Source organism: Notothenia coriiceps, unplaced genomic scaffold (assembly GCF_000735185.1).
Source record: "Notothenia coriiceps isolate Sejong01 unplaced genomic scaffold, NC01 NC01_scaffold00023315, whole genome shotgun sequence".
NCBI classification, from domain to species: Eukaryota; Metazoa; Chordata; class Actinopteri; order Perciformes; family Nototheniidae; genus Notothenia; species Notothenia coriiceps.
Window position 1 is genome coordinate 1 of NW_011356016.1, and position 12,360 is coordinate 12,360.

At 38.7% G+C, this 12,360-nt stretch overlaps 1 protein-coding gene across 1 annotated transcript; it reads left to right on the forward strand.

Annotated features, from left to right (window-relative positions):
• Positions 1–5,265: 5,265 nt before the first annotated feature.
• LOC104954446 (A disintegrin and metalloproteinase with thrombospondin motifs 13-like) lies at positions 5,266–11,678 on the forward strand. The gene is made up of 17 exons (XM_010781549.1): positions 5,266–5,322; positions 5,581–5,647; positions 5,777–5,964; positions 6,946–7,029; positions 7,276–7,400; positions 7,502–7,648; positions 8,309–8,443; positions 9,267–9,417; positions 9,501–9,605; positions 9,693–9,844; positions 9,922–9,985; positions 10,152–10,278; positions 10,368–10,516; positions 10,629–10,749; positions 10,912–10,992; positions 11,080–11,261; positions 11,431–11,678. Exons 1-17 carry the CDS (start codon positions 5,266–5,268, stop codon positions 11,653–11,655), a joined length of 2,160 nt encoding a protein of 719 aa, XP_010779851.1. The 3' UTR covers positions 11,656–11,678.
• The last annotated feature ends 682 nt before the right edge of the window (positions 11,679–12,360 follow it).

A 12,360-nucleotide genomic window follows, 5' to 3' on the forward strand; every position in this document is an offset into this window, starting at 1 on the left:
TCTTTTGGCATTAGGGCAGGGATATCTAGACACTTTCCAAGGTTTGACATAATGAATTGTGCTACTTTTAAAGCAAGCAACGATGTTTTCAAATCTGTAATCAAAGAGGTCCACAAAAACACTATCGACCAATCAGATTGCTTGATTTGACTTGTCAGTTTTATAAATATATTTGCATTTCTTCAGTTACGAAACAAACTTACAAAGCCTAAGATGGAAACATTTAAGATTAACTTCGACCTCCGGGGGGGTCTTACTATGGAGGAGTGGATTGAGCAGTGCCTATCTCAAGAAAGCACCTAAACGACGACATGCAGAGCTACGTGAAGAGCAGGTAGACCAACTGGAAAAGTAGCACCATTCAAAAGCTTTCTGATGCGGGTCTTGAAACAAAGCAGAGAAATTATGACCGTTAGTGGCCACAGGTGCGAAAGCTCTCTCCAGAGCTACTTGGAAGCCCAATCTCGGGGACCGGAGAAAGTGGAGCAATATTCTCGCCACGCCAAGCAACAGCCTCGAACAACCTCAACCTATACAAGTGACCACGTAAGCCATGCTACTGATGCTGGACAGTTTTTCAGTGGATACACAATAAACAGCAACATACACATTAATGTAAATAAACAGCCAAATAATGGATCAACGCTCTCTGTCTAATATGTTCGCTTGCTGTTAGTGTTGTTGCATAGCAACCACCTTGCACTATGTTTTGTGCATATGGCAACGGAGGGACTATTTTATTTTGAACATCATTATTTACAAATAAAAACTATTTAAATTAGAGTGTGTATTTTTCTTTCATATTGCCACACTTGGTAACCGTTTTATAAAAGCAATAGCTCACTTCAGGCCGTGATATATGCTCATTATATCACAGCTAAGGGGGTTGTCGACACTCCGCTTCGCAGCGGGCCGAACCACGCCTCTTAGCTGTGATATAATGAGCATATACCACGGCTTGTCGTGACCTATTGCTTAAATATACCACGTGATGACCAGGTGATGACACGTTAGGCTCGTGTTGTGTTCAAGGACCCTGACCTTGGCCAGGAAAAACAGGCACTCACTTGTTTAATTTTTTTGGGGTCTAGATTTCTTTAATTCTTTTCTTTTTTGCGTGTGTTTATAAATTACCTCGAGGGCCGCACCAATTGGTCTCGCGGGCCGTATACGGCCCGGGGGCCGGAGGTTCCCCACCCCTGCTTTAAAGTGTAAGCATAGTCTATTATTAAAAAATTAAGTAGGATGTCATTTTCTAGCTACATCTTAATCTCAGACTATAAAGGGATTATGTGGGATTTAAGCATAAACTTTTATTGTTGGAGGAATCAAAAGAGATTACAAATAAATAGTCAAAAATGAATGAAGAAGGATTAGCTGAGATTTTCTGAGTTGTTAACTTAGTAGGCCTTAGGACCAAGCTCACTTCACTATAATTCCCACAATGCAACTCAAGAGTATTCAGTTATACCTAATTTTCCTTTACCCAAAAGGTCTTAACACATGTGACATGTCTATTAGTTTTATTGCCCTGATCACATCATTATCACCACATGATGGCATTATGAGGATCATTTTCTCAGACTTTCAAAAGCTCCCTTAAGAGCTACAAAATACATTATACAACTTTTTTCACAGGCTAAAAATTACAATTAAAATATTTAAGATTCAATAGTTTTATATAATACAAGTTGTTTCAAAGTACTTCTGTAATAGTTATTCAGGTAGTCATGATATAAGAAATCCATTGGTATCATGAAAGTTCTAGACGAGAGTCTAAATTTCTAAAAGCTTGAGTGGGATGTCAAATTGAGAGAGCAAGTTCATTCAGGTTGAGGTAATCTAAACATAGTCTACATAATTACTGATTTGGAGAGCAGAAGGCCAGCGGAGGGAATGAGAGAAACACATATTTTAGGTATAGAAGGGCATTTGCTAAAGGAGAAGGAAACATAAACAGATTTCTGAAGTAAAAGATTAATGTTCTGCAGTCTTTACACGTATTGAGATATTATTATGCCAGATAAAAGACGCTAGGGCATGACACCTTTCCGCACGAGTCTCAATGTATCACTTTGGTTACTCATGCTTGTTATTCCTCTTGCTCGTGCTTGAGTCTAAATTTTGCAATTAGACCTCCATGTTCAGCTTGTTATAATTCTGGTCTCGTCAGCTGCATGTCGACAGATGTTTAGTAATAGCATGTGTCCATTAACACAGCTACACCATCATTCCACAGCCCAATAGGAGCTTTCGGCCCATTTATTGGAGAGTAAGGTCTAAATGTAGGATGTGTGACTTGGCCATCTTTGTATTCAATGCCCTTCTTTGCAGTCCCTTATGCAGTTCACTGCAGTTACAGTAGTCCCAGAGGGAACAAGGCTGAAGACTGGAGAAAGAGACCATGGCAAAATCTTTTTATTTTATTTGTTATGCTGTATTCCTGGGACCAGGTGTGATTCTTTTTAGGACTCTTTTTTTTCAACTCCAGATCTCACTATTTGCGCAGTTCACCACTAACCACTAACTAACATTAAACTGTAGGTTATAAGAAACGGTTATCCGGTTGTTCCATATGTCAAGGCTCCTCCTGATGAAAAATGTGAAACATTTCAGTCCAAAAACATCCACATTGAAACATGTCAAAGTTGCAACTGGTTTCCATTCTTTTTTTGTTCCGATATGCATATAAACATTAGAAAGTGAAGAGTTTCCATCAATAAAAAAAGCGCTTCTGTTGAAAATGTTTTTTTGCAATTACTTGCGATATTTGTCCATTTATCAGAAACCACACAGCATTGTCATTAAATCCTCATCATCACAGGGGCATCATTAAATGTCCCTGCAGCGTCTTCACATCTCAATGATACGCTGACATGTGCTAAAACAGCTGGGGGACTACTTGGAGAAAATCACTGCCTGGAAAATGTCTGTATATTTTGTAGTGCCACTGAGTTTTAGCACCTTCAGTATTGCGTTACAGGATGAAAAGTCATCGTCTTAGTGCTGAGAATACACCATCACAATATTTGTCTTAATTAGCAGCAACAAAAAGAAGAAGGGAGTAAAGACCTCCATCTTTCTGGAGTTTACGGGTTTTGTCGTATTAGAACTTGAGTTGCTCATAAACAAAGCAAATAATGATTGAGAGAAACATCAATATATTTGAAAAACGGATGTTATGACTATTTGGTGGTGATATTTTTATGTAACGTTTAATCAACATCTGATCCATAACTCTGGCAGTTTTATAAATAGTCACATTCCCAACAGAAAAGCAGCTTCAATGAGTCAAAACAAGAAAGGTTTGCTAAATTTAAACAAGACAATTGATGACTTGCAAGAGTAAAGCTAGATATTTCATAATGTTTTCTCTCAGGCTGTGACTGTGCTTAGAAAGCAAGATCCTCATACCAGCTCCTGAAATAAATCTTTCTCTGTAAAACAATAAAACTCTACCATTAATTTTTAACCTTCCAACAAAACCCAAACAAAATAAAAAAAATAGTTGATGGGCTGTCATAAAAAGAATAGTAAACATTTATAGTTTTTGCAAGCATAAATCTTCTTCAACAGGATGACAGATGGAGGGAATGACAAAGGGCAGCGGATGAACGAGAATACTTGTATGCACTCTACATAAATGCATCTCAAAATAAAAGGCTGAGAAGTTGGGCTTCACAAAACAAACTGTAGTTAGCCAAATGTCTATCCAAAGGCTTGTGGCAAGTGACATACTAGTTTGAAGGTTTAGTAGAATAATAATAATGGATATTGAGACAGAAATTATCATAACAAAGATGGAAAGGAAATGTGGCCGTATCCATTATCAGTTCTCTAGGATTTACTTAATTTCCAAGCAAGTTCCTAATTTTTCATTACCTACCACCGGGATACATTTCCTGAGGCGTCCGTTGTACCCACTTGAGCATCCCATATGGCTAGTTATATATAATTGAGCATCATAAATATACAATCCCTACCCTCTTCCAAACAGACATGGGTATGAGGATCCAGCCACACTTATCACAGTCTGTTGTGCTCTGTAAATCCAGCAGGGCATTGAGGTTTTAGTGGAGCAGCACTGGTGGTGTAATGGCTGTAACACCCAGCTGTTAATTCAGACTGACAACAGACAGATATCTGGCAGACTAACAGCAGATGGGACTTGAATCCTAGCTTTTTGGAGATAAAATATCCGCCCTCTGAAAGGAAGAGGATGGAGAGGAGCAGACAGACAGGATGGGTGAAACACATTTATGCAGTATGGTTAAAGAGCATTGTAGAGCTTATCTGAAAAGTTGAAAAATTGGGTAATTTCTGGACATGTGTATCATTATTATAGTAGGAGGAGCATGTTTTAAACAAGCTGAGTTTAAAGTATGACAAATCTGTAGGGGCCTGTTCAACCTGATTTTTTTTTCATCTAAAAGCAAAGAAAGCATTATCATTGACATGACAGCCAACAAATGATAAAAATAAAACCACTACTAATAGTAACATTTAGCAAAAAAGGTCCCATGGTCCCAAAACTTCGCCACCGAAAGGCTAAAGCTATTCAATGTCAGCTTTACTGTAAATCTTCCGCCTTCCAAATAGGCAGTTAAGAATTAGATATGGTTTTATGTCTGCCATGGATATAAGGGATGTTATTATGTTACACTGTTGAAAAGTGTGTGTGAGCTTCCTTTCCCTCCCAGTGTCTTTCAGTTCAACCAGAGGATTATGTCTGCCCTCTAATGGCTAAAAAAGGAAACATCACAAAACATTTTATTTATAATAATTGGGTTAAAATCAGTAGTGATTGCAGATGCCAAAGGCGAAAATATAAATACTGGTTTGATCCAAAGTTGGACTTAGAAAAGTATGCAGCTGCCATGCCCAATTCTTTCTCACAATCAAAATGTTTCAAAAACAAAAATTCTAAAATGGATTATAACAGTTTTCATTGCTCAGTGAAGAAAGACAAAAAAATTACACAAATTAGTAGTAGAAAAAAACCAAACAATGAAAGCTGTTCTATTGGTCCCAACGTTGACAAAATGAACTTGCAAATGACATGCGCCACTCATCAACTTTGTCCCCACTGTTTACATAAACAGACGTTACTCTTATCCTCTTGGCCGGGCTCTGTCCTGCTGAAGAGCAGGATCGCATATTGTCCTGGTGTTAAAGCAGAGCAGGTCGTCGCACAGGAAGAGGGGAAACATGGTTTTTACAACTCTGCTCTGTCTGCTGTTACTGTGGCCTGGCTTTGCCGCTCTAATGACTTCTCCATTGGAAGAGGTAGGTGGAAAACTGCGGGCGAACAGGAGCACTGCGGTGAGTGATTCTGCTACTGCAAAGTACATTGAACTCTTCAACTTTAAACAGTTTATCACCCTGTGAAAAGCCCCAACCAGCAGAGAGTCATTACTATGTTTGACTGGATTTACATGGCAGACACTAAGAAAACAAAAGCTCTAAAATAGTTTCGTGCTCTCATTCAGTATTTGGGCCACACATCTAAGTTTGGTTACACTGATTAAAGTGGCCGTTTGTAAAGGGATCTAAAAATTGTTTGTTTGTGTCCTCTTTAAGCTTTCTCATCACTCCTCTAAACAAAGAGACATCGTTTCCTCTCCTGGTTCTTCTCCTGATACCTCAGGTATGTCTTTGTGTGGCTGAAAAGTAAAACAGTTTGAAGACTGCTTGGAATGAGAACTATCTTCTTTCTGTCATGGTGTAATTGAAGGTGATACAGTAACACCATCTTACAGTACTTGGTTAACTGCAGGTACACAAGCAGAGTACTCCTGTATGTCCATACTTTGTTTTCTCCAATTCACAGTGAGTGGGCGGCTGCCTCGGTCGACTCTGATGCCTGACATCACACATCTCGAACTGCTGGTGGTTGTAGGGCCTGATGTCCAGCAGATCCACAAGCAGGATACAGAACGGTACATCCTCACCAACCTCAACATTGTAAGTCAAAACACAATAACCTGATTATGTTCTGTAGATTGCCAGTTGTGTGCCTTATATCAGATGTATGGAAAAATGTAAAGAAACCAGGGATCGAAATGCAGAGAATTCTACTCAAGAGCAAGTAAACTAGGTTATTGCACTAGCTGCTGACTTACATTTTGAAAGAGAAAGGGGGAGGTTACGAAAATTAATGTATGCTGATAGACCTATTTAATTAAAACACCCATTTAGGATACAAATAAATGCCAATTTACGCACATTACACCTCAGAGCTCTCATGTCCAAATTAATTGTCCTTAGATGGGACTTTCTGGCCTGTGCATACAACGTTAGAGTATCAACATTAATATAGGTTATTTAGCCTGTACGCCTGTAAAATTGAATAATCTTGAATATTTGACCAATGTAAAGTTACAAGAGTGATTTAAATCATAGATAGATATTATCTATTATATATCTATAGGCCTACTACATATTTGACTGAGCTTCTAAAAATGTATATAGAGCTACAGAAGAATAGAAACAGAAATGTGTAACTAGAAGCGTATGTACGGTAAACTAAACTCACGTCCAATTTGTTTTACAGGAAGAAAAGATGCTTGGATTTTGATTTAAAATGAATGAAAATAATATCGGTATATTTAGTTAAATTGGTGCAAAATACTAAAAGGGAATTTATCTTATCATCTTGAAATTATAATTAACACATTTTAATAGTCACAACACAAAAATACGAGTTGGTTACAACAACAAGAGTAAATGTAATACTCCACCTCACTATTTACAGCTATAGGACTGAAATTAAGGGCAATGAATAGCTAATGAAGTTAAGTAAAAGACAACACAAGAAGATGTAGGCTATTGGTAAGTGTTTTCATAACCAGATAAGACATATTTTAGAGTGCACTGCAATCGCATTACACTCTGAACATCCTCTTGATATATATTCCTCTGACTTTTATTCCCATTTCACCCCAGGCCTCAGAGCTGTTGAGAGACATGGCCCTTGGCGCCAACATGAGGGTGCACCTGGTCCGCATGATCATCCTGTCAGAGCCAGAGGTAAAAGCAGCTCCCTCTACAAGTTCAGTGTAGAGTCAAGTTCATCAATTACCAGATTTTAGAAGTAGCCTAGTACGTTACAGTAATCTAGTCCTAACCCTTTTTTTTATTTATTCATTGATGGTAACTAAGCTATTGCAGTTATCCACAGTGCCTTTGGATGTGTACAATACAATAATCCCACACCCAGTTGTTCCATGTTTTACCATCCCTACCTTATTATTGTTATTCTTTTTGTGCTTCTAGCCAGAGATCCAAATGTCTCCCAACATTACCTCCTCTCTCAGAAGTGTTTGTGACTGGGGCAGAAGGATAAACCCCTCAAATGATACAGACCCACTTCACGCTGATCTTCTGTTATACATTACAAGGTGTGGTAAATGAAGCTGGTTGTATCGTATATTGATGCTTTTTTTACCTTTTGAATGAATGAACAATCCGTGTTTTATTTGAATCCCTCCCACCCAAACAGGTACGACCTGGTGTTGCCTGATGGGAACAAGCAGGTCAGGGGTGTAGCACAGCTGGGGGGGGCTTGCTCCAGTGAATGGAGCTGTGTGATCACAGAGGACACAGGCTTTGACCTAGGGATCACCATCACTCATGAGATTGGCCACAGGTAAAGCAAAGTCACACACATGATCAACAGTACATCTGCATTATATATAATATATGTGTGAGGATAAGGTAACACTTTCTTTTACAGATTTGTAATTTGTAATTCCTTTCTAGAAGTTTCCTGGAAAGAACTATACAACTGTGTACCTATTATAGGAAAGGCAGGGACAGTGTTTAGTTGATATACCTTTAATTACATTATTATTTTTAAATAAATTGCTGCCTTGACAGTCGCTGGCAAGCTTATAATTAAACATAAATGGAGAAAAAAGTGTCCATTGATAATGAAGGAATAATTTCTCTGTATTTAAATGGAGATTTTTCCTCAAGCGCATTTCTAATTTCATTATAATCAATACCAACTTTCTTGCCTTTTTTTAGGAAAGTTTTAATGAAATATTAGGATAGTATATAGAACCAGGAAAAGGGATTTAATTGCCTTGTTAAAAGAATAGAGTAAATCACTTTGAGTTCTGAACAGCATAAATACAATAGTTTTTAATTAAACTGAGATTCTCAAGCTGAGGTGCATTCACTGCAAAAGGGGATGAGAACTTTAAATATCCTCACAGACTTTTAACAACTTCAATTGATATCGCTTAACCATTTTAATAGCTACGCAATAAAGTATATTTAACATATTTAATTTTCTTTTACCTAGTTTTGGAATAAACCATGACGGAGTAGGAAACACCTGCAGCAGGAGTGGGTTCATGATGGCCTCTGACGGGGGCTACAACAGTGTGGATCTGACCTGGTCGCCCTGCAGCAGAGAGCAGCTGCTCACATTCTTCAGGTGGGCCAACCTACTCAGAGCAGCTATGCATTAAAGGACTGTTGAAAGGGCATTTCACCGTTAGGTCATATCTTAATGTGTTCACCTCAGGTTGTGTTCAAATAAATCCCTTCTTACAATTTGAGAAAGGTCAAAGTAATATTTGGCTTTGAAATCCTTTAAAAGCTTTTTAGATCTTTAGTAAAGGAACTCTCAGTGTATACGGGGTGGAAAAGGTACTCAGATATTTTACTTTGGTAAAAATAGTAATACCACTGCGTTTTATGTACTTTATTCTATTATCTCATTCATACCTTGTTATTTCTTTATGTGTGAAGTTTCTAATATAAGTAAAATACCTAAGATTGTCATTCAATGCACCATTGGAGTCAGCGTTCAAAATCTGACTCAAGTAAAAGTAATAAATAATAACGGCTCATTATACATTATTATAATGTTTATGTATTATTAATATTACAATATTTTTTATCATTTTAATGTTGTGGCCTGTAGTTTTTTTTTTACTATACTGTGAGTTAGCTTGGAAATGTCTTCAAAAGATCAATTGCATTTTCCCAAACTATTCTAATACATTAAACTTTTTTTTACGATTATATTTAGTTTTATTAATCGGAATATAAATCTTCAAAATGAATTAATTTAGAAAATAAATGTAGTGGAGTTCAAAGTCCAATAGTTGCCTATTTGCATTTAAAGTACCCCAAATGTGTACTCAAAGCAGAACTTGAGAACCTGTACTGTCCACAGCTGGTGATATACTGTGAGTAGTTTAGATATTAGCTCTACTCTGGACCTGACAATGAGATTGTATTAATGTTTCCAGAGAAGGAAAAGCTGAATGTGTGACGGACCTGCCTTCACTGGGAGGCTCTCTACAAGACTGGAAGCCTGGCCTGTATTATGGAGTTGATGACCAGTGCCGTATAGCTTTTGGTAGCACTGCAAGAGCCTGTTCTTTCACTAATCCTGACCTGGTAAGTCACCTGTTATATCAGCCTAACATCATTATTACCACAAATCCAGTCATGTCTGCATTACTGGTCACCCTTTCCTTCAGCCAACGTGTCGTGTCCTGTCCTGTCACCTTCACCCTGATGACGACAGCTCCTGCAAACGTCTCCTGGTCCCTCTGCTGGACGGGACAGAGTGTGCACCTAATCAGGTCTCCGTCGTCACTGAGTCATTTTGGTGTAATCATTCTCTTAATCACTGAGCATTATTTACAATGTTGTTTGTTTCTCTCTTCCAGTGGTGTCTGAAGGGGCGTTGTGTGTCGGCTGATGAGCTCAGCTCCTCAGTGGTGGTGCATGGCTCCTGGTCCAACTGGTCTGAGTTCTCCCCCTGCTCCCGGACATGTGGCGGGGGAGTCTCTCACCGCACACGGAAATGCAATAACCCAAGGTAACAGATTGTTATGCAAGCATCTGTCATTGTCAGTGCTGAAGATCCCGTGACTAAACTTTACTTTAATGTTTTAGACCGGCTTTTGGAGGGGATGATTGTGAGGGACCGGATATTGAGGCTGGACTTTGTCACCAGCAGGTAAGTTCTTACTGTTTACATTGGGCCCCCATACAGTACAGGAGGGCAATACTATTTACTCAGACCGTATTTGTTAGCTGTTTATCCTGTGCTCACATAACAAGTCAGACTTAGTGGTGTGACCAAGATAAAAAATATTCATGTTTCATTTTTTCTTGCTACACAGCCATGTGAGCAAATGCAGCTTGATTTCATGGCAGAGCAGTGTTCCCAAACAGACCTCCACCCCCTCTACCTGCTACCAAACACCGCCTCTTTCTACACCTGGATCCCTGCTATAGGATTTGGACAAGGTGTGCTTAAAACGTTTTTTTTTTCCATAAGTGAAAGGAAAAAAACTGTATCTATAACATGTTTTTCTATTGTGGAAACGCTTATCCAGGGGCGGAGCAGTGCAGATATATGTGCCAATCAAAAGGAGAACATTTCCTAGTGAGCCGGGGCTCTCAGTTTGTGGATGGGACTCGCTGTGAGTCAGACAGCCCGCCTCAATATGGCTCCAGAGCTACATGTCTCAGAGGGAAATGCCAGGTAAAGAATAATAAAGAAATTAACAAGTAAACGAAGAAGCAGATGCAGTCTTATTTATTCACGCTTTACTTTTGACAGTCACACTGTTTTAAATGTGTATGTCTCTGATTAGCTGTTTGGCTGTGATGGTGTGCTGCATTCTGGGAAAGTGATGGATGTGTGTGGGGTATGCGGTGGAGGCGGATCATCCTGCACTTTGACCTCTGACTCCTACACTGGTGGTCAGGCTAGAGGTAGCAAACAACAATTCAACACAAGGCAGAAAATCAATTGACCACATCTTATGGACATTTTTAGAAGAAATAATTGAGTCATAGCAAACATGTTTTTACTAATGTAGTTGCAGCCCTTTTTTATGGGTATTGTGAGTTATAATTCAGTGGTTTGTGTTTCAGAGTACACCACCTTCCTCTCTCTGCCGGTGAATGCCACACAGGTTCATATTGTCAACAGATCACCTCTGTTCACTCATATGGGTGAGCAGCTTGAATTTGTAAGAGATTTCTACAAAAAGGATAACAGGAACTAAAACCTGAATTTGTTTTTGGCATTTGTGTCTGCAGCTGTAAGGGTTGGGGATCGGTACATTGTGTCCGGGACAAGCAGCATGGCCCTGAGTATGACCCACCCCTCCCCACTGGAAGACCACCATCTAGAGTACCGCCTCCACCTGACCCCCGACCTTTTGCCCGAGATGGAGGAGCTGCTGCTTCCAGGGCCGCTGACAGAAGAGATAAACGTACAGGTGAGGAGAGTAAAACATGAATCTTCATAAATTATGTTATTTTAGATAAGAGGTAAACATTCTTCAGAATTTAAAAGCTGAGAAATGTATCTTTTACATAGACACACTGTTAGAAAAAACACTCAAGAGTTGTTATTATATACTCAATATTATAATTTTGTCTTTAAAGGTGTATCGCAAATATGGAAAAGAATACGGAGAGAAAACAAATCCGAACATCAGCTACCAGTTCTATTTACCTAACAGAAACAGTGACTTGATAGAGATCCACCCTAAAGGCAAATGGGCGGTCTTCACAGCGCCGTGCTCTGTCTCCTGCGGCTCTGGTGAGAGGCTGTTTATTATGAGTCATATAGAAAAGAACAAAGACAAAACAGAAAAAAATATCTGCTAGTAGATTCCATAATTAACTCACAGGCTGATGAGGTATTTGTATGTTAATGTGCAAACAAAATGACCTTTTCAGACAAGCTTTTGTCTTATTGTTAAAGTATCTGCTTATTATAAGGAGACTGCACTCTTGAATATGCCAAATTCATTTAATCCTTAAACTCATCTTTTCAGTTGCAAATACCACCAAATGTCTCCCGAACTGATAAACTGGATTATTACAGATAGTTACAGGGGTAGACATTAAGGGTAAAAAGCCACTGGCCCTCCGGGCCGGTGGAATTGTATTATCACTGGCCCCACCATTGTAACCACTGGCCCGGAGCATTCGTCCAAATAAAATAGACTAATAATGAAGAAAATTAACACATTTGTTGCAATAGTAATTTATGCAGCAACTACATTACTACTTGTACTACAAACTTTGAATTATCAGTTCTTCCTCATTTTCCTCAATTGTTCATATTTGGTTTATTAAAATAATGATATTGTGGTCATTGTTAAAAAATGTCTGCTATTATGAGTATTAGTATTTGTATAATGCGCTTTCTGCCTTCCTGTCATCAGGAGTTAGAAATGTAGTGGCTATGTAATAGATTAGAACCTTCATTATCCTAAACTGCTGGGACATTTCGCCAATACCTTTTATATTGTCTACTCTTCACTTACTTGTCAGCATAGGTCGGCATTGATGTACAGAGCCGAAAGA

Excerpts from the sequence above, each read along its gene's own strand:
- LOC104954446 (XM_010781549.1), top strand. The coding sequence starts at position 5,266 with ATGACTTCTCCATTGGAAGAGGTAGGTGGAAAACTGCGGGCGAACAGG. Across the intron at positions 7,649-8,308 it reads ACTCATGAGATTGGCCACAG|TTTTGGAATAAACCATGACG; the intron begins GTAAAGCAAAGT and ends TCTTTTACCTAG. Across the intron at positions 10,517-10,628 it reads GTCTCAGAGGGAAATGCCAG|CTGTTTGGCTGTGATGGTGT; the intron begins GTAAAGAATAAT and ends GTCTCTGATTAG.